The sequence below is a fragment of the Platichthys flesus genome, chromosome 11 (genome assembly GCF_949316205.1).
Source record: "Platichthys flesus chromosome 11, fPlaFle2.1, whole genome shotgun sequence".
Taxonomy (NCBI): Eukaryota; Metazoa; Chordata; class Actinopteri; order Pleuronectiformes; family Pleuronectidae; genus Platichthys; species Platichthys flesus.
The window spans coordinates 7,107,279-7,133,577 of record NC_084955.1 but is presented as its reverse complement, the minus strand read 5'-3'; the positions used below and the strand labels follow the sequence as shown (position 1 = coordinate 7,133,577).

The 26,299-nt window shown below is 39.8% G+C and overlaps 1 protein-coding gene across 2 annotated transcripts in view; it reads right to left on the bottom strand.

Annotated features, from left to right (window-relative positions):
• The window catches only part of ascc3 (activating signal cointegrator 1 complex subunit 3), a 124,460-nt gene that overhangs the window by 13,757 nt on the left and 84,404 nt on the right, over positions 1-26,299 (bottom strand). For both annotated transcript variants that reach the window (XM_062398890.1, XM_062398891.1), the window contains exons 16-36: positions 25,476-25,700; positions 23,777-23,896; positions 23,331-23,495; positions 22,674-22,760; positions 22,313-22,489; positions 20,310-20,535; positions 19,295-19,449; positions 17,657-17,755; positions 17,184-17,352; positions 16,440-16,660; positions 16,246-16,331; positions 15,875-16,041; positions 15,163-15,308; positions 12,450-12,570; positions 11,355-11,497; positions 7,701-7,838; positions 7,226-7,346; positions 6,965-7,097; positions 6,213-6,338; positions 1,016-1,127; positions 794-928 (exon numbers count right to left, since the gene is read on the bottom strand). In XM_062398890.1, the coding sequence (XP_062254874.1) occupies positions 794-928; positions 1,016-1,127; positions 6,213-6,338; positions 6,965-7,097; positions 7,226-7,346; positions 7,701-7,838; positions 11,355-11,497; positions 12,450-12,570; positions 15,163-15,308; positions 15,875-16,041; positions 16,246-16,331; positions 16,440-16,660; positions 17,184-17,352; positions 17,657-17,755; positions 19,295-19,449; positions 20,310-20,535; positions 22,313-22,489; positions 22,674-22,760; positions 23,331-23,495; positions 23,777-23,896; positions 25,476-25,700 (3,072 nt within the window). The remainder of the gene's footprint in view (positions 1-793; positions 929-1,015; positions 1,128-6,212; positions 6,339-6,964; positions 7,098-7,225; positions 7,347-7,700; positions 7,839-11,354; positions 11,498-12,449; positions 12,571-15,162; positions 15,309-15,874; positions 16,042-16,245; positions 16,332-16,439; positions 16,661-17,183; positions 17,353-17,656; positions 17,756-19,294; positions 19,450-20,309; positions 20,536-22,312; positions 22,490-22,673; positions 22,761-23,330; positions 23,496-23,776; positions 23,897-25,475; positions 25,701-26,299) is intronic.

Here is a 26,299-nt window from a genome sequence, read left to right as displayed (position 1 = left end):
ACACTGTGCAGCCCTGACTGTGCATACAAAGGAGCTGCGTTCAAAATAAATTATTCAAATTATAATGGAGAGGTTACCCTTAAAGATTGAATGTACTTAGTCACTTAGTTATATTCATTATAAATAAAGGTGGAATGGGGTCTTCCATCTGACTGAGCTGACGTGAGAGGTTGATTACAGGCCACACAGCCTGAATGTAGATTTGTGCTTGCATTCACCAGTAGCTTCAAACAAGGTGACAGTGAATCCAGCATGAAGCAGGAGCTTGAACAGCTCCATCAATACAGTTCTCTTTCCTGGCTTTGGTACAGACACAGCGGTTGACTCACTTCTGTGTCTGTCCAATCTCTCCTGAGATTGTTGACTTCAGGCCCAGTCTGCACATTCAAAATATTAGAATTGCTTTCACAAGTGGATTAAAAATTTAAATCCCCAACAGCATCAACACGTCTGCCTTATTTGGCATCAATACAATTAATAAAGCAATTCTAATATTCTTCTCAGAGCAGCAGATACAATAAAATATGGTAAGAGTTCAAATGAAAGGGTAACAAAAAAAAACCATCATAGTTATCTAAATTTACGGCATCTTAAATTGAGACATACTGTTCCCTCTCAATGCACAGTCCTGCATTTAAACAAGTGTCTCATACCTTAACTACGAAACCACACGTAATATATGCACAAAACTCTTTTCTGGCAATCTGCATTAATCACATCTGCTAGATAAAAAAGGTGTAGTTGATAGGATGGATGTGGTACGCAGCAACAGTAGCTGTATATTGAACCTCACCGTCAGAACGGAGAGCAGCTCGTGGATGGGCATCTCAGCCTTCAGCCGCTCTTTAAACGTGCGGATGGTCTGATGCCTCAGGTAATAATAGGAGCCAATGCGTCCATACGTCAGTGGCTCAATGGTCCGATCGTCCTGAGGCATAAACGGACACAAAGGTTAGACAAACAAAAACTTGGTAAACTTGTTCACCTCCAATTTGTATTAAAAATTACTTCACACCTCTTTTATCTCCATGCAGTAAGAGCACTCCAGGTCCCGCAGGCTCTTCTCCACCAGGCTGGACAGGTATTTGTTAACGGACTCGTGGCTTATGTCTTCCAGGCTGTAGTAACTAAAACAACACAACACATCGAGTGATTACAAAAAAGCCACTGTATGTGAAAAAAATGGAGAAATTCTGTGTATTTGTTCAGTTAAAGTGAGAAAGAGTGTTGTTCTACAAACCAGGGTGGCTTTGTCCACTATAACCTTTAGACTGGGGCTCTCAAGAGAGAAACATACCCTGATAACCACTTCATCACAACTCCACCGAATGTGTTTAATTAATACAGCAACCTGGTTAAGTGTTAAGCATGGGAACATCATCACTCTTTGAGACCAGATAGAGTCCTTGAGGCATGATCACTATATTATCTGAAACCAAATATGTTGTTTTTTACTAAATGAATACATTTCAGTTTTACCAAGTATGTATAAATTCTTCTGTTGGAGCAGAACATGATGGTTTGGCAATCGACCATTTTACATCAACTGAACCGTCCATAAATCTGCTCAGTGGAGGTTTGTAGACATGTGACACAACAGAACAAATATATCTCCAGAGTAATCTCACAGTCTGGCTAGCAACCAATGGGGCTGTATTCCTGACTGAACCATTAACCTGGAATATTAGATCACTAACTAGCCCTTTTAGGTGTCACTACGTTTCTATTGCCATGTTTGATAGGATAACAAATAGTAGATAGAAAACAGGATACATGTATGTATGTACTTGTAAAAACTGAAAATATGACAATGGACAATGTTACTACCCCCACTCAGGAGGTTATATTTTCATTAGCATTTAATTGTCTGCAAGTTAGCAGAATTACACAAAAACTACTGAAGTGATTATTAAGATTTATACAATGAGATGAATGTAAAAGTCTAAGGTGCTTGTACTCAAAGTATAAACACTCTGGGTTTGTCCTCAACTGCTGAGGGAACTCAGCAGTTGAGGACAAACCACTACTAATATAAGATATGTACAGTCCAGACAATCCCCTGACTATATATTGGCAGTGGCACTGCTGTACATATACGTACACATGGGCTAGAAACCTGTACACACTGTTGTGCTACAGAAGGAAAAAACCCGCTGAAAGAAAAATGGCCAGCTCCTGCCAGCAAATGACTCCCAGGTTAAACTGTTATTACCTTAAATAAGACAACCAGTGGCCAAAATGGGTTCCATGCTCAACTCTGCTAAATAAGGGTTACCATATGAGGCTCAGCAGACACGTAATCAAAGACAATCTTCATTAGCTCATAATGCCAATATTTGTGCATGATGAGTGCAAGTCAAATGCAAGAGCGACGTAAACCAGACACAGATTCATTAGAGGTGCAGGAAACAGATGCTAGAAATCCTAAAGGTTTTTTGAAAAGGTTAAATGAAATGTGTAGAAATTTTATGTTAGTAATGTAAAATATGCCTTTCCAAATTTGCAGAAATATTCATCACTGGTGGTGCAGCTTGAGCGCCAAGTGGATGTTATCTAATGTCAGTTTATGTCATCATTTGATGCTTTCATTTGAATCATATTCCTCATGGGTTACCCAACAGAAATTGGCCCCAGATTTTCTGAAGTAGACATTTTTAACAGCTTAAATGTAAACTGCATTGATATGAGACCTGAAGATCGAAAACCAAGACAGAACGCAAATAATTAGTCATAAAATAAACAGATCTTGAATCTGTAAAAAGACATCTATGTAATAATTGCAGAAATCTCTGTCTGTGTCTTGCATAAAGATTTGTTCATCTTATCGGCTTCACATTTGACATGTGTGTTGCCCAGTGTTGAATTTGGTGCGACTGTGGATAGTGAACCCATTTCCTTGTTGATCTTGTACTGCAATATACCCTAATTGTGAACAAGACGTCAATATACTTAAACTCCTTTACTTGGAGCAACAACTTGGTGCCAGCTCTAGTGGACATTTTCTAAGATTGTGTGTGCTTACTCGTCCCGACTTCTTCCCCTTCATCTGTAAACCATCCCAGTGTGCCATGGGGCTCACAGGCTGATGGAGCCAGCAGAACCACATCATGCACAAACAGCAGAGGTGTAGTCCTGAGGCCACTGTACTTGACACTCTGAAAACACCAGCTGCACTGCAGCCTTAAAAAAAAAAGTAGAACAAACTGAATCGGTAACAATGCACCAACCAAGAGGACTAAACACACCTACTCACGCTACAGTTATACAATAACCAAATGGCTTGTAGCAGCAGCAGCAACACGCCACAAGACCACCTCAGGGACATGATCATAATAGTTCTTCCAAGTCCACTAAACACATGCAGACTGGATTTGTTACCCTGCAGCATCCTTGTTAGAGTTCAGAGTAAAGACCTGGCCCACTGTCTTGACATAATCCACATTGGTCCTTTGTCGCTCTTAAGGTTTACTACATTATTTTGCCAAGTTCAAATGACTGTAAATGTTTTATTCTGACAACAGAGAAGGAATGACATATTTTAATTAGATTGGAACTCACATAAGACCCCATGCATCCACCAAGGATGAAGAATCCCTTAAATTCATTCATGATGCATCAAATTATGCACACATATATATATCAGTTCCTTATTCATTCCTGATTTAGATCCATTAATAATTCCCTGATACAATGGGGAAAGTGCTGAAAAACATCACTATCTCACAATGTTAAAGAAAGTGATAAAATATTTTTTCACGCCGGATTCCGTTCAACAGCAAGATTTAATGGGTTCTTCCCTGACCCATACCACATCCTGGGATAATCTGTTAAATTGCGAAATCCTCTTTTCGCACTGGGCTTCTGTGGTCAAAATACTTCTCTGACTAAAAAATCAAAAATAATAAACAAACCAAATGACAGGCAGCACCACATACAAATACCATTCCTCTTAGCAGTGTTTTGTTATATTTTTAAAATCATTTTTTTAAAGTATATCAGCTGTTTAGCTATACTTTATGAAAATGCTGAAAACAAAACAAAAATGATACCTTTTTACAGTTTTAGAAAAAAGAAAGAGGGAAAAAATAGTAATAGCAATGATGAATACTAATGACTAAGACATTCATCGTTTTTATACAGTTATCTGCATAATGTATGCAAACCAGGACCCACTGAAAAATTACCAACTTCTCATGTTACATTAACACAAATGTCTTCATGATCATCATCATACGACATTATTAACTGTGCCGTTAGCAGCAGGGAAGAGGAATCATGCGCCGAAAGCAGCAGTCGACACAGGTGACGGCCATATTTAGTGTGTGTTTAATGTGAAGTATTTCTTGAATTCCCATTGCTCCACATGTTAACAGCACACAGCTCTGAGCACTGAATGTGTTTATTACTGAACACATTTCACAGGTCTTTACTGGTGGCAGGGCCTGTCTGATTAAGTTATGGCTATTAGCATCATCACCATTAGGCTCCTGATGGCACCGGGAGTCAGCCTGCAGATGTTTATGGTACCCATGGGAGCCTGTGGGCTTGTTTGTGCGCACCTGCGTGTGTGTGTGCTGTGTTTGAATCAAAGGCCTAGACGCAGTGATACATTAGCTGTTCACATGTAAAACACAGCTGCATGGAGATAACAGTGTCAGGGGATCAGTGCATAAGGCTGCATCATCATCGGAGGCATCTAACATCATTCCATGTATCATGAAACTGAATATTCACCTGTCATACTGGATCACCAACTGGTCAAATTGAATAGAAAGCCTTTGAACTTAGAGCAAGTAATGAAAATAACACTCCTGTTTACATCGGTGGTTGTCAATTTCGTTACACCCATTCATATTGTTTCTTTGTGTTTAAATCTGTCAACTCTCATTAGAAAACCTACTGTCCCTGACACAGTTACTATGGCTAAATAGTATTATATTTGTTTTGCTGATTTATATCTGAGCTGTGATTAGTCATTATATTTAGGTAATTATCCAAGTTACAAATAATAAATAATATAAATAATACATTTTGGCAAATAAAAAGAACAAAGAAAGATAAAATGATTGAGAGAGATACGCATTTAACAACAATCCCAATCCTTTCCCGACTGGGAACCAGTGTTGACCCTCGGAACCCAATCTATGAAAATATGATTTAATTCATGAATAACTAAATGTAATCATTGCTAACTTGGACTGTGACTATGGAGAGCTATCCACACGTGGCAACAGCCTGGTGATGCTCAGACTAAATGTTTACTTTTGCCTTGTGCTTAGAAGTGGTGAATTTAGTGATAACAGCTAATTAAATCAATGTTGTTAGCATAGTTAGCATTCATGAGCTCACAGGGACAGCTTGGATTGTTTACTGCATTAAAAGAGCTACATATAATTCTGACAGTTTTGCGAGGTGGAAAAAATATTGTTCAACAGCTGAATATTCCTATTGAACAGTTGAATCTGATTCAATGGAAAAAAGCTAAGGAGGGGTGATGAATTCCCCTTATTTACACCACATGATGATGAATTTTTGGTTAGTCTGAAGAAGCTGAACATTGTGTTTCTAATCTTATCGGCTGCAAAAGTTGATAAATCCCGACACTAAATTAAATGACTTTCTGTCATTATAGTCATGCCATGATTACATCATTCCTGACATATGATCATCAATGATTTCTGTTTATGTAAGCTTTGAGTCGTGTCAATAGACCTCAAGGAGGCAGAGACACCTGGATTTTTTTTTTTATCGTCCTAACATAATTTTTTAAGGAATAATTTTCTGATTAATAAAAGCTTTGTTGTCTTTTGTATTTTTAGAGAGGGGAATCAATGGTATGCGCCAGTTTAAAACCAGGTTTTTCGACGAAGACTAAATCCTAATCATTGTTTTGCTGAATTGTTTAGACTTTGTATATTGGCCCGGCTTGAATCCACATGATCAAAATGTGGGTTCACATAGCTGTATTGGTATAATCCTCCTGCCAGGCCTCAGGCAGGGCCTGACAGGTAAATGTGGGCTGACAGCCGTGCAAATACCAACAGGCTGGAATGTTCTGGACTGGTCTCCGTCTACACAGCAGATGTTTGACTCAAGAACACGGCACTCCTCTGCCCAGGTTGTGAGCGTAGGCTAAGAATGTGTGCATGTGTTTGCTTTAACTTTTGATCTGCATGAACTGCTGCTGCTAAGGTGTGATGACTTTTCCTTACCTGGGATTCATCACCAGCCGTCTGAAGAAGTATGTCCAGGTGATATAGTCCATTGCATCCTGTTTGGATGAGATGGTTCCTGCAGCGATCTCAGCATTCAGATGGTCTGACAGCACGCTGAGGAGGCTGCGGATCAAACATACAAGCACAGACAGAAACGCTCTGATTTATAACAGAATAGATTGTGATTGTTCAACTAGCACTGAAGAACTTGTCATGACATGAGTAAAGGCATTCTCATTTATAGTACAGAAACGCTGTTGAGTCTTGTATGTGAAACTGAGCGCACAGTTAGATGGATGTAGAACAGGTGGGATTCATCATGTACCATAGACGGTTGTTGGTATTTGATGAATATTATCTTACTTACAAAGACAGTATATAAATGTATGTAACAACAGCTGTAAAAGCAGAGGTCGACTGATAGAATAACTCAGGCTGTGAATATGACTTCATCCCAGGATTCCCTCATATAAACCATTTACCCTGTTATATAATATGGAACCAGACTGTTGTTTTATTTATTACTGATGTCCAAACAATCCAAAGAAAATTCCCATGCCTGCAAACCACGTCAGTTCAGGGAGGTAGCCATATTGCACAGGTGAGGTGAAAGTCGAGCCTGACGGAATAGGTTTGTAAACCCCAGACCCTAGGTTTACAATGGGTTGCCCAATCCTGCGTAAAAGGTATTTTGGGATTTGACTAAAACACACAATGATGTTCTAATTTAACAAGAAAAAGACTGTTACCTGGACTCCACAGGGAACGGCTCGTAGAGGAACTTCTTGTAGAAATCCTTCTTGATGTCTTGGACGAGAATTACCGCTTTTCCCTGATCGTCAAACTGAGGCCGACCTGCTCGACCCATCATCTGCAGAACATCTACAAACATGGAAATGAATCCATAATCAAGTTCATTACACAAATATAATGTCAACTTCTATCACATTATAATAGATAAAAACAAGCTGTACTGAATGTGAAAATACTGAAGGGACAGGACTGTGAACCTGTGATGGGGTAGTCCACATAGCGCTTAGTTTTGCCATCAAAGTATTCAGTTCCTTTGACGACCACCAGGTGAGCGGGGAAGTTCACCCCCCAAGCCAGAGTACTGGTGGCAATCAGAACCTGGAATAAGAGAGTAAAATGTACTACACTGTAACAATATTGAAATGAAATTACTCATATGAGTCAAGTGTAAAGTTAAACATGGGAATATGGGTAAACTGACAACACACATGTATATAAGTGTATAATTTATATCAATCTCAGTCTCAATGTTTACATTATGGATGATTAAGTGATTTAAGAAATATAGAGGGTATTAATACTGTATTATTGTCTTGCCCACCAAGCCAAAAAGTAGATAGTATTAAGAAAGGAGAGGTGAGAGCGTTCCACCAACAACCGGTACAACACTACACAATCAATCAAACTGCACAACACTTAGATTCAGTCTTGTTGTACCTGGTGAAGACCTACCTGGATCTTACAGTTGACAAACAGCTCCTCCACAGTCTTTCGGTCTCTCTCATGCAGACCTGCGTGGTGCATGCCGATCCCAAATGCCAGCGTCAGCTTCAGGTTGGAATCTCTAACTGTGTTGATGATGTCCTCTATCTACAGACAAACCAGAGCACAGACAATGTCAGATCAATGACAGACACAAATCCAATTACAAATTGACGGGGCGGCCTCAAATACAATGACACGACCTGGAAGTTGACCTGCCAAACCACAACACTATAACACAGAAAACATAAATACATCAGGACTGGTCCCCGGTTTCAGTCGCAGAAAGATGATAAAGCTGGAGGCGAAGGCGATTGAAAAGGTGATGTTATTAAGAGGAAAATCGTCTCATCAGCTTCTCACTTGGCATGTGTATTGTTAAGGATCCGGCTTCACTCTGACCAAAGGTAACAAAACCTCTACCAGCACCGTGAAGACCTTATGTCTTATCCAAACAATAAACTGTGAAACCAAAGTTACTGTATGTGCTGGATTATTTCTTGGCTGGAAAAGTTCCTGAAGTCTTTTGCTGGTTGCTTGGCAGCCTGAAAGTGATGGAGGTTATGACAATACTCCAGACATGAGTGAGGTATTGATCTCTAGATGTCAAACTTTAGCTTTAAAGCTTTGTTCTTACTATCAGAGAAGAAATAACCTCATCATAAAATAAAGAAAACGGATTTCTGTTCTGCTAAAGGTTCCTAGTTGTTGTGACCTGACATATATCCGGATATATGTTTTTATATGAAGAGTCATAAACAATTGGAAATAACCCACTGTGATACTTTGCCTCTGTCAACATGCCCTTTTTCTACATTCGTGCAGTACAGTGACCTTTGACTACTCAAATCGAATCAGTTCTCTGTGAGTCTAAGTGAAAATAAGTACCATTTGAAAGGATTCTCTTGTCACTTTCTTAAAATAATGCTTTCACAAGGCAAATATATGCTATGTGAGGTCATAGAGGCCTTGATGCTTGACATCTAAATTATAATAAGTCAACCCTAGTCTAAGTGAATGTTTGTGGCCGATGCAATGTTGTGAAATAGATTTTCCTGATATATCATATTCACAAGAATATGATGTCACCTTAACCTTTGACCACTAAAATTGAATAAGCTCTTCATTGAGTCCAACTGAACATTTGTACTATTTTTTAAGAAATTCTCTCAACGCGTTCCCGATATATCATGTTCACAAGAATAGTATGGATGGAAGGACGGAAGGACGGACAACCCAAAACAATAACTATGAACAACAGCTCCAACATCTTGTCTTGTTCTAAACAGATCTAATGTCTTCAAGCCAACATAAACATGTCCCTGGTTGTAAGGGGAAAAAAAACATTGTAGCCTGAGATTTGCCAGAGTAAACAAAGAGAGACAGACACAATAATTGGCTTCTTCCTTATTACTTGTACTACAAAACATACATGATAAAAATATACCGTGTACCTGTGCAGACGTAATGAATATCATACACACAAGACAAAATAATCAATACAATCTGTATTCAATTACATTTTTTCAGTTATTCTATAAGCTTTCAATCACTCTTTACAGAAATACCATATGAGATGAAGTAAGTGGTCGGAATGGGAAAGTGAAAATCCAGCCGTAAGAGAAGGAGGCGGGGGTTTCAGGCAGCGGCAGAGGGAAGAAAGAGCTGTCAGGTCAGAGAGGGGATTCGGGCCAGTGGGTGACCCCCGATGAGAGTTAAGCAGCTACCACCAGAAGCCTGTCAGTCAAACAGCAGGGAGCTGAGCTGCTACACAGGCCAGCGCAGAGAAGCAGCGGGCGGCAGCATATATCAGCAGAACACACACAGAGGCAGAGGGCTGTGCACATACATAGAGAAACCAGGCCTATGTTATAAGATGGTACATATTTGCATTGAGTATCTGCAGGAAAAGGAAATTCAGTGTATATTTTAAAACTGGAAGATTTTGTAACTAATATAATGTCTCCAGGTATATTTATGCTTAAGAGAGAAGGTAAAGAATGACATTATTGCAAGGAAGTGAATTAACCACAAGCTTTTGGCTATTTCTGCTAAAGACTAATTTCCTCTATAGAACATCAGCCCTCAAACTGTAAGCAGCTAGGGTTATCAGTATAATGCTGTAATTAGCATTGTTTAACCTCAAACACAATCCTCCTATCAAATGTGTACAGGAATACATTTTTTACATAAATTGTGTATAGACTTATTTCTAGTACAGATTCAGTTTCCAGATGTGTATGTATTGTGGAAGTGTACATACATTTAGATGCACGTCTGTGCTGTTCACTGCTTGACTAATATGGAAACAGTTCATCCTCTAGAGAGCATGAATGTGCTAAGTACATTTTGTTTTAACCAGGCCATTTGATTTTTGATATTTCTTAAGTACCAGTGGTGAAGCTGAGAGTTATGGTGGAGATAAATGAAATGTCATGAGAACCATCCTCTGGAGACAAACACTGTAATATAAGGAAAACTGGTACATTTTTTTTTCTCAATAAACTGACCAACCACATTGCCAGTCTCATGTCTGATCTCCAACTGGACAGTTACTGTCTAAAACGGCCACTATCCCTTGGGCCACTTTTTCCCATTACCATGTCAACATCTGTAAGACATAACTATCTACATTTCATATAGTATCTACCTTGCAGTGAGTGTTATTCAAACTATCATTTAACAATAACGTATAAAATGGCAAAAATAATGTTCTCATCTGGACCAAAGTTCTAAATCCATCAGTATGACTGCATCTTATTCTGCAGGTTCTTTCTAATGGTTTCTGAAAATGTGTCCCTTTGCGCCACATCAGAGCTCATTCAAACTTACACGGTAAAAACCGGCTCAACTCACAAGCTTTACACCACTATGACACTTATGAACCCAACAGCTGGTGGCAGATGTTGTGTATAAGGTGAACTAAATGATTGGCATCATGTCGCTCCTCCAGTCTAATGAGTTTGTGTTGTTGTTTAGAAGTTAGGTGTTTACACCGCTGCCAAACTAATGTAATCTTGACAAGAATAAATAACCAATGTCGACTACGTTAGATGCTATATGAGTAAATCATTGGAAAGGTGCTCAGTTACTTTTATGACAAATCCTGATTGACCTATAGGTCTTTTGATGTGAGAAGTAAAAAAAGGAAAAAAGATAATAATATCGATACGTTTCATAAGTGAACCTACAGGAGCCACTGGCTACCATCATGTCTGTTAATATGTATAACAGTGCACCAGTTCTCTTCACTTACAGCCGTGTGAAGTCCCTATAGCAGCGGAAAGGTGGTTGTGATTTGTGATTGTGAACCAACACAAGAGGCATTTTAGCTGCATTCCTCAGGTATCTGTCTCACACAGGTCTGGCCGAGAAATACACTTCTCGTTTAATAAATCCAGCTGTCTACACAGGCCACGTTCCTGCAGCGCTGTAGTCTGCTGTTCAGCGGTCAACCGGGACTGTGTGCAGCCAGAAAGAAAGGGGTGACCGAAACTCTGCAGTACTGCGCTTGAATGCATCCTGTCATTCAAGTTGCGTTCAGACATAGTACTGACGCAGGGAAAACTGAAGCTCCTGCTGATCTCGTTAAGCTTCCTGTGTACAGGCACGACATGAGCCTACCTCTCTCTCGTCCTGGTGCAGCCACTGTTTGGGGTTGTCCTCCGTGGCCAGGTAGGCGATAAGGTCCAGGGCGGTCAGTCGAGTTTGTCGTCGAGATGATACAAAAATCAGCACTGGTTTGGCAGGAGAGTGGCTGCGTATCGCTGTGAGGATATGCATAGAAGTTATACTTAATGTAGGTGCTTTGATTCCTTTTGACAAAGTATTATTATTCATTTTTGGGCCATTTCTCTGTAAAATGTGGAAGACACACAGCAAACGTCCCGGTCGGAACCAAATCTGCGGCCACTGCAGGAGAAATTACTCAACTGCTCTGGGACTTGTTCTGTAATAATATTTGGTTCAATTCTTCTAAGAGCCATGATCATGATGTACTTGATTACACTTGTTTACATCTATTTGTTAAACATACAAATTATGCAAGATATTGACTTACAGCATCCAGTGTGAGAGTGCATCGAGCCTGCATCACATTTGACAGTAACTAGCAGCTAAATAAGGAAGATCGTGGTGACAGTCTGTTTCTGTTAATGAGAACTTATATTTTCCATTATTCTTTAATTATCCAATCAGCCAATCACGTGGCAGCAGTGCAATGCACAACAGTCACCTGGGTTTACTCAGAAAGGCAAGCAGACAAATCTGCAGCAGAAAGTAACATCAAAACAACAGAGATATGATATGAAATATGATTAAGATGTAGTCATACAAACATATGTTATATTTCCAAGATCACATTTTTGAATTTGAAGCCACATAACGGAATACTGACTAATACTATTCAGTATTGGTCATCTGAAGATAGTGTAGTAAGTGAGGTAATACAATGGATCATTTTAATTTGAAATACACGGAGTAGGGTGCATCTGGTACTGTAATTAACATTTGAATAAAAGAAAATATTAGAATGCTCAAAATGTTCAAAGCATAAATTTTACCTTGAGTTCATTTTGTAGCTAAACAAACAGGATTTTTATGAGGCGCAGTAAAATTGTAAAAGTGATCTCAGCTACAACTAGCAGCATGAAGAACCCTCAATAAATCAAGTGCACACATGTTTCAATGTGTTAACCATGTGGACATGTGCAGCTGTACCTTGGAAGGTGGGCTTGTTCATGCTGGCCATGCGGGGGCAGTAGTGCTGTCCTGGGAAACCGTGGATGTGAACTTCTAGCGGCACGGGGCGAACAGACGGACGGAAGTTAAACAAACCCACCTGTTACACATAGGAGAGGGGGAGGGGGGGCAGACAGAGAGAAAAAGAGAGAGAGGAGATTTAATGTGAGCAGCTGCAACATGAAGCAACATCAGGCTGTAACGTGACCTGTCTGTCACAGAGCAGCAGGTCAATGCTGGACTCCGCTGTGCTCTCTTTAACCTCCGACGTGTCCGCTGCATCTACTCTGTGATGAGGTGTTATGGTGCAGTGTGGCAACACAGTCACACTCGGTGTGTTACAGGATGAGTGTTGCGTTGAGGCCTGCAGCATGTCTTCAGTCATCTTAAAAGCCTGGGTAATTGATTGTGGATCCACCTGTGTAGCAGCTCAGTGCCAACAACAGCCAGCCAATCAGATTTATTGATGGCAGAGGGCCAATCATGTTTGTCAGCTCCCTCTCTCTCTACATTTCTGGCAGCAGCGTGAAAGACACTTTACAATATTCTGAAATGTGTCTGATGCAAGAAGATACCATAAATCTCAACCGACCTCATGAGTTCCACGATATACTGATCAGTAGTAAAGGCCCAAAAGAAAAAAGAGTGTTCCCTAATAGGTTAGTATCTTATTCTGAAAGCTTTCTTTTTTTTTTTTTACTTCTAAGCTCATGGTCCAAATTAACTTTTTTAAAATTAACAGCTAAAATTAAAGTGATTGTGGGATTGTATTTAGTCTCTTAAAGGGATAGTTCACCGAAAATGTTTAATTCACTCATTACCCCAGAAACTCCTCAAGTGTTTTGTGGATTAAAATACTTCACCCACCCCTCCATCCGCATAGTGGTAGATAATGGGTGAATTTTAATTTTTCAGTGAACAATCCCTTTAAAGGTGGGGTAAATTATATTAATTCAATACTCTTTTAGTCATATTCAGCAAAAATCTCCTCCAGGTCGACTAGTTGTACGTTCTGTGTGTGTTTATGTGTGTGTGTGTGTGTGTGTGTGTGTCTGAGAGAGAGAGAGAGAGAGAGAGAGAGAGAGAGAGAGAGAGAGAGAGAGACCATTGGGAGTTGCCGCCAGACCATGCTGCAAGCCACAGCAACCACACAATGGGTGGATTTTTGTGTGTATGTTTGCGGTGGCCATTCCTACTATTTGAGATCAGAGATAATGTGTGAATGTGGGGGTGTAGCTTCTGAAGGAGCACTGAAGAGACGGGAGCATTTGTTTTTAAATCTCAACAATCCCTCTTACTATGGCAGATTTGCCGGGCAGCAAGCATTGAAGCTTCTGTGCTGAGTGAACTTATCTGCTCATCCATTGAATTTGTATTTGCTATTCACAGGAAATGGCAGCTGATCAGGAAAAAACAAACTGCATCAGACTGAGACTAGCTCAGACAGTTGTATTACGCTTTGTGCTGCTTTGTGCTGGGTGCAAGAAAGGGCCCCCTAAGTCCTCTTGAATTAAATTAATCATGTGCTAGCAGCCCCTAGAGGTCGACATGTTTATTACATTTAACAACCTGACAATATTCAATGGTCTGAACGACACACTGCACAGTTTGTCCAGTGGGGGGCACTAGAGGATAGGCCAATTATACATTTAAATATGATAATGTCTAAATTGAGGGCTGCACCACAGGAGTGTCAAGGAGTGTTTAAAATGGAGAATGTTCATCCTCTGCAGTTGAGGACTGTGTGTTAAATCCTATTCAGGTCAATTAAATATGTTCAAGATGAGTGTGTGGGCTGAGGGGGAATCAGGATTCATCTCCTGAGGACTCTTGTCAGTGCTTTCAATTTAAATGCTAAAGGTTCTGCTCTTCGTCAGAAGTGGGAAGATTAAAGGTGCCACCTGGAATTTTGGTTTATAATTTGTGCAAAATAAACAATCTTGCATTAAAAGTCAACAATTAACATATGGTATGTGACAGTACACAGCTTGAGGTGAACATCTTATCAATACGAAAAACAACTTTTATTTTGAGACTTTGATCTTCTAATGTTTTTGTTGAATTATTAAAAATATTTTTCAACGAGAAAAAATGTGAATAAAATAACGTCTCTGTGAGTCAGTGAATGTAGAAAAGTGTAACCCTAAAACACTGGTTAAATCAGAAAAAGAGATCCTTGAAAAAGAAAACTATTACAAACATATGAAAAAAAAATTCGGAACTCTGCTTTGATGCATTCTTTTTCAGACTGCCATTCACAGGCCTTAAGTGAAGTGTGTGAACTATTAGTTGTCTTTGTATCATTTTGACTCCAGCTCATTCATCTGTATTACTTCAAGCATTCCTGATGACAAGAACTTCAGGATGATGTCCAGGCACAGACTATTATAGAGAAAAACTAAATCCTTAACTCCAGACCAAAACTATCATTTTATCCTAATTTCTATTATTATATTTATTACATCAGATATGATGAAACAAATAAACCATAAAGAAACGGAGTGAGACAAAGACTGTGGTTCCTGGCTGGCTTCACTGCAGCATTGTTTTTTTTGTACACAAAACCAATTGGACCAATGGAGCTTATGAAGATAACCCTGCATCCGGCCAAAGAACGCGGGGTCAGAGGGTAACACAAAATGACCTGAAGCACTTTTAAGGAAAAATCTGTAATTCCAGGATGGATTCTGACCTGTCCAATTCCAAGCCAGTCGGCGAGGTCTCGAGCGTTGGCCAGAGCTGTGGACAGACCGACCACTCGCACTTTCTTAGACGTGTGAGAGGAGATGAAGTTGGTCCTGGACACAATGACCTCCAACACGGGACCTCTGTCCTCACCTGGAGACAGACACAAGAGCAGAGTGAGAATGTTTGTATAACAGACCACTGCGGTCACACTGGTAAAGCTGTATATAAACATGACAGCTTTCCAAAAATTAGGCCAAAACATCTGGATTGCCCCCTGGTGACTGGCATTGTAAGTCTTTAATCCTATCCCCTCCACACCTTGGCAGATGAGACATCAGGTTTATGATACATAGTAACGTACATCAGATATAATATGCATTTTAGATATATTTTGAATCAACATCCATTTGACTAAAGTCTCACTGTGATCTGTGGAAGACAGTAATTTTATGAAAAAGTATCTTGTTCAATTCTGTGCTTGAACACATGTGTATTAAAGTGCATAGCTGGCATCTGTTAACCAGAAGGATAACAAACTTTTAAAACCTCCTGGAAATGAAACCGAAGATTTTTGTATCAACCTATGTATTTGGCCATGAGCTACAAATGATGAGCATTAAAGAAAATAAAACAATTCATAGGACTTAGTATTTGTTTGAGATTAAAGAAATGATATTGCATTAACTGCCTGAGGCCAATTTGCTGTGGACTCTTACCAAGCAGGTGGATTTCGTCGATGATGAGAATGGCCACTTTCTGAACGTAGCTTCGGTTCTGCCAGCTTCTGCTCACTCCATCCCACTTCTCCGGTGTGGTGACGATGAGGTCGGCCTGCGCAATAGTTCTCATGTCTGGAGTCACGTCACCCGTCAGTTCCACCACTCTACACACACGCAGATTAGTTCATTTCTTTAAATATTCCTAGTGTTTAGTCAAAATCCAGTCAGATTAAAAAAAATAAAATAAAAAATTCCAAATTTCTCAATATTACCTTCACTAATAGTATGATGTAAGATATTTATACACACAAGCAGCTGAATATGCCAACAAACAGCTGATGACACATTCTCTCTCTGTCTTCACTCACTTCTTTCCAAGTTGTTGCTCAATTCTGATCTTCCAGTCCTCAATCCTTTCTCTCACCAGGGCTTTCATAGGGGCGATGTACACCACCTAAACAAATGGAAGTATTTACTTGATACTAAAACTCACAGCAGTGATTCGTTTAACAACAATCCCATTGAATTCCACAGTAAAAGAGACAGAGCCAGCCCGTCTAACCTTGGAGGTCGGATATTCGTTGAACACCCGAAACATGGCCATCTCTGCAGCAATGGTTTTTCCAGAGCCTGTTGGCGCCCCCAGCAGGACATTAGTGTCGGTGTGGTACAGCGTGTGGAAGATCTGGGTCTGGATGGGGTTGAAGTGAGTGAACTTGTACAGGCTCTCGAACTGAGGGTTACCCAGAGCCGTCACCGGCAACGGCTGCAGGTCCAGAAGCTCTGACAGGAGGAGAAGAGGAAAAGGGGAGAAGGTCAATTTCAAGTTTGTGGTTTCCAAAAGGAGGCTGCATCCATAAAGAAAACATTTACTACACGGGACATATTACATTACATGTCATTTGGCTGACGCTTTTGTCAATAGCGACTTACAATTATTACACTCAACATTTATAAGGGGCCATTTAGGGGTTCAGTATCTTGCACTTCGGCATGCAGATGGGGAAGAATGGGATTTGAACCGGCAACCTTCTTGTTGAAGAACCACCACTCTACCACCTAGGCCACACATATCTTGTACTCCGTGAAGGCAATGGACAAGATCGGACATTCATTGAGAAAAATGTTGCGGATTCAAATTTAAAGCTTATGTAGCACCTGTACAGAGCATTTTTGATGCAGGGAATTTTTTTAAATTTAGATCAATAGCTAGATGTCCAGTAACTATGGTGTTATAACAGAAAAACAGACATTAGTCATTGTTGCCATAACATGAATGCGTCTTTGAGATATGGATTGTGTGTACCTGTGTGCGGCGGGTGTCTCTCGGGTAAGATGAGGTTCTGGAAGTTGATGATGCAAACAGCCTCGGCACCGAGCCAGCGGTCAGACACTGCCTTGATGTAGTACTGAGAGGGCAACGGCTCAAATATGGGGATGGTGAACACGATGTGCTGTGGCTCCGCTGTTACTACCTGGATAAACATACACACACACCGACTTAAAAGAAGCAAGAGCACGCGTAGCACAGTGTTGTTTGAGGTATATTGTCTTAATGTCAACAGTTGTAAGTAGTCCACATTTATATATGGCTTTTCTCATCTTATGGATAAATCAAAGCACTTTACAGCTCTTCACAGCACTTTTCTATGTTACATCATTCACCATTTGGAGTTGATTGTTTGGCCCAAGGAGACTTGAAGTTGAACCCCCCCACCCTGAGGTTAGTGGGCGACCTTCTCTACCTCCTGTGCCATGGGTGATAGAAATCAAACTAACCTGTTTCTTCTGCAGGAGGAAGTACTCCGAGTGGTAGATGTGATCATTGATGGGATCCTCCACCCACAACCACCATGGCTCCCCCACTGACCCATGGACCTTAGAGGGACAGGACAATTCATTCCATCTTAATTATTCACATTACAGTGGTGTCAATAAACCAACAAATAAACAAAATACCTAAAACATATAACATATATGTTATGTGAGAGACCAGTCATGACGGGGAAAGTGGTCTCAGCCTTTCATTATGTGTGCACAGTATATCACTGTTAATGTTTTTTTGTATTGTCCTTTGCTCATATCTGATGGTCAATGAATTCCATCAAATTTTTATTTAAAATATTTAAGTATAACTGACAGAAAAAAGGGAAGAGACAGAGGAAGAAAAATGCTGTGTCACTTTGTTTTCTGTGTATATGTGTGTGCATGCACTTGGCCCTTCTACATAGAACATTCTACATGTCTCTTCCAACCTACATCCATCCCGGAGACATAAAAAAGATAAAATTCTAAAATATCAAACGATAATACAATGATAATACAAAATATCAGCCTGTAAGCACCGCAAGTTTGATACCCTCAGGGCTGTGGTAACATGAATCATGCGAGTGTGTGCTGCGTGTTTCCTGGGTGCCATCAGGAAGGCGGCTCATGTGTCGGTACATGTGTCCTGGCTCTGCAGCCAGATCACGGCTAAGCCAGCCAGTGTTCTGTTACCACTCTCTCATGATTGAAGCATGCATCGCTAATTGGACATAAACATTCATCTTCATAAACAGCCAGTAACAATGAGCTTCCTGTTCCGCTCAGATTCCAGTAGGAACCCCGGACTAAGCTTCACATGATCCCCTCTGGTCTGCCCGCTGAGGTGGAACATGCTGCCTGGCATTCTGGCTCTCGAGGACAGATGGAGATTTTTTGGCTATAAGAACAACAAGGTAGGAGGAGCAGCTTGTCTTTCCTTTAAGGTGAAAATAGAACCAATGCTATAGTGGTACATTAGTTGTGTATGTAGGATGATCTACTGCTAACTCCACTGCTATATGTATGTTCACTGTGATGTTAAAAAAACATTCTGATGCAATAAATTCTTCCAGAAGTGTTTTGTGGACTCAAATATTTCACCCACCCCATTAAATTCTTCTTTGAACTATCCCTTGAAAGTTGCAGCGTGTAGAATTAAGTGTCATAAAGTGGTGAAGTTGCATGTTGCAGCTGAACAACCCTTACCTCATCCTCCCCATCCAATCATAATAGAGAACCTGTGGTAACATTCAGTTTACATAAAAACTCAAAGGGTGTTTAAATTATCCAGTCTGGGCTAATGCAAGAAGCATTGAGGCCTCGATAGGGAGACCCCCCCCCGATGTACATATAAAGTATTTCAATATAAAGGGCCCATTCTAGGGTAAATAAAACAACAATTTGTATAACTTACATGAAAAAACGCTCGTGAAAACGTCACTGGGATTATTTTATATCAAATATCTGTCACCTTCCTAAATCTTACACACAGAACTGTGAGCAGTCGACAATTTCGACACAATGACATGTTAATTAACATTAGCTATTTTTAAATAGTAAGCGGAACACCCAGGAGCAGTATGATTGTGTGGGACTGTACACATCGTATACCTGATCATTCCAGTGGAAGTCCGGTGTGACGAGGAGACGGATACGCAGGACAGTGCGCGTGATTGGCTGGATATTGGCCTCCATGGTGATCGAGGGGATCTGATGGACGCACTGTTTGACCGATAAGCCGACGTTGACGTGGTGCAGCATATGACCTGTTAAAAAAAACACCTGGCATTGACATGTGCTCTGTGTCATAAATATGAGTTAACCTGCTGAAGTGCATACCTGTACAATTACAATTTAATAGCAGCTCATATTCTAACTGTGTCGGCTAAATACATAATGCATTAATTCCATCAGTAAAATAAAAGCGTCACCACTCTGCTGTGAGGAGTTTTGTTTTTGAATTTAAAAAACTGCTTTCATGCACTCATATTTTCCAAACGCTTGAACATTTCTATTCTTTCAATTACTGTTAAGCTACTGACAATGAAGATCAAGCCTCTCTGCAGCTGTTTCACATTAAAAGTCGCCCAGAACAGAGAGGGATAATCAAACCTGAACCACTGGAAGGCTTTTAATGTGAAACATCTGCTGGAGAAGTGTTGGGTTAATTGACGATAGCTTAGCACTGAATGAAAAAAACATTTCCTAAGTAAAACCAAATGTAGTGAGTCTGTAAGAGAGAACCTCAGAGCTTCAGCGTGGTGAGACCATTGACTGTACACAGAGTACAACAATTCCTAAAACTGAAGCCAAAACGTATCCAATATAGGTCATGATTAAATCCCGCTCCCCTCCACGTTAGCAGATGGGACATGGACCAAACCAGAGAAAATAAAAGAGCAGCCCCAGTGGTTTCTTTATGTACTTCATATCACACTGATCTCACACTGAATTGTGATTTGTTGAGCGTATGTATCGCGAGACCTCGCTAGTGTGGCTTCCACACCATGATCACTAATGTGCAGGATCCAAACAACCTCACCAGTCCCAACCATTCTAAATGGTCAGTGCCTGTAGCTTCACTTTGTGCAGTGGGAGGAAGTGGAAATGTGATGTATGGGTTTACCAATCTCATCCTTTCTCATCTCCTTCAGCTTGTCCACAGTGAGCTTCTTCTCCTCCAAGCGGTTCAGCACAATGTGACTCAGGTTGGGGAACTGGCGGAGAGGGTGGGCAAAGCTCCACAGCCTCTTGTCAATCACTTTGCACAGAGTGAGAAGTCGGTAGGTCATGGCTGGCCACCGCTTCCTCAGAGCAATCTCAAACAACGCCCTGACGATTCGAGCAGCATTCTGACAGAGGCAGGAGAGAAAAAAAAAAACTGCATCAGAATCTATGTCAGAACTACACAAAATCTAATTTGATTTATAGACATGTAATCTCTGCTTTCCCAAGACATCAGTAGTTATAACTTAACTAAACCTGTGAAAAAAAGATGGAATGAAACAAGTGAAAACTTGAAGCAAAGTTCACTCGCAGCAGCTGAATGGTACAACATGCTCCACAGTGCAGATTGATCACATGTGATCATGAGAAGCTCTGGCTGGGCTCAGAGCAGACGTCCAGGTTGGCCACAGCTGTCCACTGATGGATGACTCATGTCAGCTATGAAGGAGAGGTCAGGTGGCAGTGCTTGTACTCACTGATAGACTGCTCAAATGGGGCCAGGCAGTGATGAATGTGGTCAGGTGTTAATGTGATCTGATCATCTAAGGGCCGAATTCATTCTTATCTGAGATTATTCCGATCTGGCTGTGATGAAAGCTGGCTGAGACTGAGAGATGTGGCTGGACTGAGGAGGGGGAGTCTGAACTCTGGGCAGAAGAGACTTACCATAAAAAGGATTCTGTTAATTCCTGGTAACACTCTACTCTTCCTTACTACCTCCGCCAATGAGGTTATGCATTAGTCTCAGTTTGTCTGTCTGTTAGTGGGACTATGCAAAAACTATTGGACATATTAGCAAAGAACCTTGTGGAAGGGTATGGTATGTGTCAGAGAAGAACCCATAAAATATTTTGTTGTTGATATCTCATAGACTAATTAATGGATTTGGATGAAAAATATCTGACGATTGTGTGTGATTTGCTCCAGATCCAAATATATTTCTGGATATAGTGAATTTAAATGAGGTTTCATGAGGGGTCTATTGGATCTTGGTGGAGGTATGAGCTCTATTGAGTGCCATCACAGTAATAAATCTGCCTTCTACTTCATTAACTACAATTTTCCTAACAGTTCATCATCCATTATTATTCAAAACGATTCAAATCATTTAGAATAATAATGGAAAGTTTATTTAACAACCGTATACCAGAGTATCATTATGTATCTCAGTTCAAATATATTTTGTTTTCATTTGAATTTCCCGCTAATTGTTCTTATTTTCTGGGCGACATGAGCACAGTAATGTTATAATTGGTTTAATGATTCTGCAATTTGTTGATTTGGATATTGTGCTCTTTAATAAAAAAACTTGATGTTGTATACAGTCTCAGCAGGTTTTGGTCCATAAGTACTGAATGATTAAATGATCATGAGGTAACGTGATTCCTATTTTATCACATTTTTCCTTAGAGGTTCAGTGTGTAAGACCTAGGTGAAAAGGATCTATTAGAAGAAACGGAATATAAAACAATTCTAGTAATATTTTGACTAGTGTGTTTCATCTGAATTGTACCGATTGTCATTTAATTTACCCAGAATGGGCCCTTTATATTTAAATACTTTATATAAACCTCAGAGTGGGTCCTATCTATGAAGCTGACATGCTTTTTACAGTGCGACAACTGAAGGCTACCTCAGTTTGTCATGTTTGGAAGGGGGGGTGGTAAATGAGGGGTATTCAGCTGCAATATGTAACTTCACCACTAGATTCAAACAAATTGTTAAGTTCGTCAATCCTTTTGTCCTACAACCTGTCAGCTCTCAGTTGTTGAGAGCTTGTTAACCGCTGCTGGTAACTTTAAAACTTGATTTAAAATTGATATAGTAGCGCTCATTGTAATTTGGTGGTTTAACTGACTGATACATCGATGTAGTGTGTGTGTGTTGTTCCTTCTTGCTCACCTGTGCCACATACGACAGGTCGGAGATGAGCGAGAAGCTGTCCACCTCCCCGCGGCCGATGTACGTCTGCAGCAGAATGTTGACCTTGCCGTAGCCGTTCTCCACGCCGCCTGCAGCCTGCAGCTCACAGTTGTTATACAGCAACTGCTCCAGCTCCTCCGTCTCCTCATCACGAACCTGCCAATACAATACATTAATGTTTTTAAATCGTCAACGAGTTGTCATCAGCTGTTTCTGGGTGACTACAGATTAATAATAATTAACTACTTAATTTTTAAACATTTGTGCTGAGAATTCAGGGCTTGACTGAAGCTCTGACTGTCATAGTTGTACCTCTGATGAGTTTGTGATGACCCCTCACCTTTAGCTGTTCAAACTCCTCGGCCTTGGACACGATACTGAAGACTTCAGCTTCTGTTCGCTGAGAGTTGAAGAGCTCGTTGAACGTCTTCATGGATGAAGAGCAAACAAGAAGAGGAAGATATATAGAATTGAAAAACATTATTGTGTTGAACTAAACAAGGCTCCTTGGATTTACATGGTTACACAACAAACAAAATACCTGCTTGCTAACACGCTGGACAAATACTAGGGTCCAGGTACATGAAAGATACAGGAAACAAAAAATGTGAACTACACATGTACATTTAACACTGTTATATTATTTTTTTTATTGCAAATTGAATTCCTTATCTTCACCTTTTACTATTATAGCTGGAAGTGTATGTTTAATACTGATCAACTCACGTATATCTTTAATTAACCATGTAGCTTGTTATCACTTTTAAGGGGTTATGTGTTTAGAGTGTACTACTATGGTATATCTGATATATAATTGACTCTACCTCTATGGTGTATGTGATGTAGAAGTGACTCTACCTCTATGGTATATCTGATATATAATTGACTCTACCTCTATGGTGTATCTGATGTAGAATTGACTCTACCTCTATGGTGTTGTATCTGATGTAGAAGTGACTCTACCTCTGTGGTGTATGTGATGGAGAAGTGACCCTACCTCTATGGTGTTGTATCTGATGTAGAAGTGACTGGCGGTCCTTCCCAGGTCAGTGGAGCCGAAGTAGCCCGTTCGCTCCTCAAAGCGGATCATCCTGGCCTTGTCCAACTTTCTGCCAGACTCCACCACCAGCTCCCTCCTGTACAGCTCCAAGGACGGATCCAACTGAAACAATATCAGTGTTTGATTTCATCAGACAACACATATGAAGATCTTCCATACATTCCTTAAGAGTTAGTATATCTGATTGATGTCCTCTCAATAGAATAGCACCAAATTGCAACATACATTATCTCAAGGCACTTAAAGTATTTTGGAGACTTAAAAAAATATAGAGAAAACTCGTTCTTTTATTCGTGTTCTTTCAACATAATAGTCCTGAAGAGAACCTTGTTGTCTCACTGATAAACAGCAGAATAATAGAAGTGTCACTTTGAACCACCAACCTGATAAGCCTTGTGGTTGATGCCATACGCCAGTGGGTTGGCCCTCATGCGAACATAGAAGTAGGTATAACTCAGCCACCTTACGGCCTCCTCCACGTTGGTGACTGTCCCCAACGCAATCTAAAGCATAAGGGAAAAGAAATAGAAACAGTTGTAAGTCGTGTAACTGGTCTCTGCTGCCATCTAATGGTCATTTGAGGAAACTGCAGAATGGATACGACTGTATCCTCAACAAGTGTTAGCAGCACTGTTCGGATCAAAATGCAGATTTACCACCCATCAACTGACAAACTATATGAACATGTATGTTTGATTTAAAACAGAGTTAAGAGGATTTTTAGGGGAGTTGAGGTGGCAGCCTGACAAAATTACTAATCATTGTGAAGCCTCCACTAAAGTTCATATGACATCCTTAATATTAATAAAGAACATATCATGTAATAGACAATTAAAATGTAATAATAATAATATTTTATTCATATAAGACTTTATTTGCCACATTATCATAAATATTTGGCCACACTGAATTGCTTTGAAGTGAAACGAAAATAGTAAAAATTTGTCAATTCAATTTCCTATCATTTCAAATAGGAAAGAAACTATAGAGTTTTTCTACAATCTTTTCCCCACTTTCTTGCTATATATTTTGTATTCATTTGAATTTCCCGCTAATTGTTCTTATTTTCTGGGCGACATGAGCACAGTAATGTTATAATTGGTTTAATGTTTCTGCAATTTGTTGATTTGGATATTGTGCTCTTTAATAAAAAAACTTGATGTTGTATACAGTCTCAGCAGGTTTTGGTCCATAAGTACTGAATGATTAAATGATCATGAGGTAACGTGATTCCTATTTTATCACATTTTTCCTTAGAGGTTCAGTGTGTAAGACCTAGGTGAAAAGGATCTATTAGAAGAAACGGAATATAAAACAATTCTAGTAATATTTTGACTAGTGTGTTTCATCTGAATTGTACCGATTGTCATTTAATTTACCAAGAATGGGCCCTTTATATTTAAATACTTTATATAAACCTCAGAGTGGGTCCTATCTATGAAGCTGACATGCTTTTTACAGTGCGACAACTGAAGGCTACCTCAGTTTGTCATGTTTGGAAGGGGGGGTGGTAAATGAGGGGTATTCAGCTGCAATATGTAACTTCACCACTAGATTTCACTAAATGCTATAAAGAGGACCACTTTTTTTCCCCCCTTATTGGAAAAATACACAACATTCTCATAAATGTAACAGTTAAAACAAATCACTGCATCACCTGATGAAGAATTGAAACTCAAAAAAAAAACACACGGAAGAAAAGAGATTTAAATACACGTGTTGAAGATTTCAAAGATTTCTCACTCAAAATAAACCAAGATTATAACACAATAATGTATTAACAACAGGTATGGTAATCTTGTTGTTAACCACACAGGTGTAATGTTACACAGAGACCTAATGTAACAAATAAAGTTTCTTCTCACATTATACAGGATGATGAAACTGCTGAAAGTTGTTATAGTTAAACCAGTAAAGATTTGACTGAATTTGTATCACTGTAAGAAAAGCTTCCACAAAAAATACATATATAATCTTCCCCTTCACTTCAGCACACATTTTTCAGAAGAGAACTTTTAGACTTGAAAGAATAGAGAAGACATTAATCCTTGTCCTGTCAAAGCAGGGTGTCGAGAAACTGACCTCAGCGTTGAGGTTGTCCGCCAGGCTGTCCAGAAACTGACTCTCGATGGGGTTCTGCTGAGTCAGCAGGGTCAGGTAATGACTCAGCTTATCATGGGAAGTGATGATGGTGCCCTCGCCGTACTTGTCAAACTGAGGACGACCGGCTCGGCCGAAAATCTGCATGACATCCAGGATACCCAGATCCACTAGGGCCCCGCGCTTGGCGTCGTAGATCTGAGTGCCCTGTTAGAGAAACCAGAGACAGACGCAGATTCAGACTTGAAACACAGGAAGATTTATTTCTGTGAAAATATTATTATGGATAAGTTAAAAACAGCCGATTTAAAATGAGTCACCAAATACCTTGTAAATAATTGATAATATTATCTTATTATAGACAAATCCCCAAAAATGTATAATGAAATGATCAAAGATTCATATGTAATGAAACAAATACAAACGATAGTTCGTTGTTAAAGTTGTACATTCTTTGCACTGGCCTTAAAACAGTATGCTAAATGTAATGGATGAGATGGTGCATCAAATGTTAATTAGTTAACATTGAATGCTTCATCTCTGGGTTTGATCAGATTTCATGGTAACCAAGTTTATTACACTTTTCTACAATTGTTTTTAGTCAGCAGTTTTGTGCGGACTAAACTCTTGGGTATATTTATGTATTCATGCTTTTTGGTATATGTACTATTTTTGTATTAACATCAATGAACCAAGTCAGTTGCACCAAGGACTCACACATAAAGTAATTTATTTTCACTTGATCCCACAGACACTGTCCTACCACCTGAGTGGACATTTTTTCCTTTTAGAAATGCTTTAAAGAA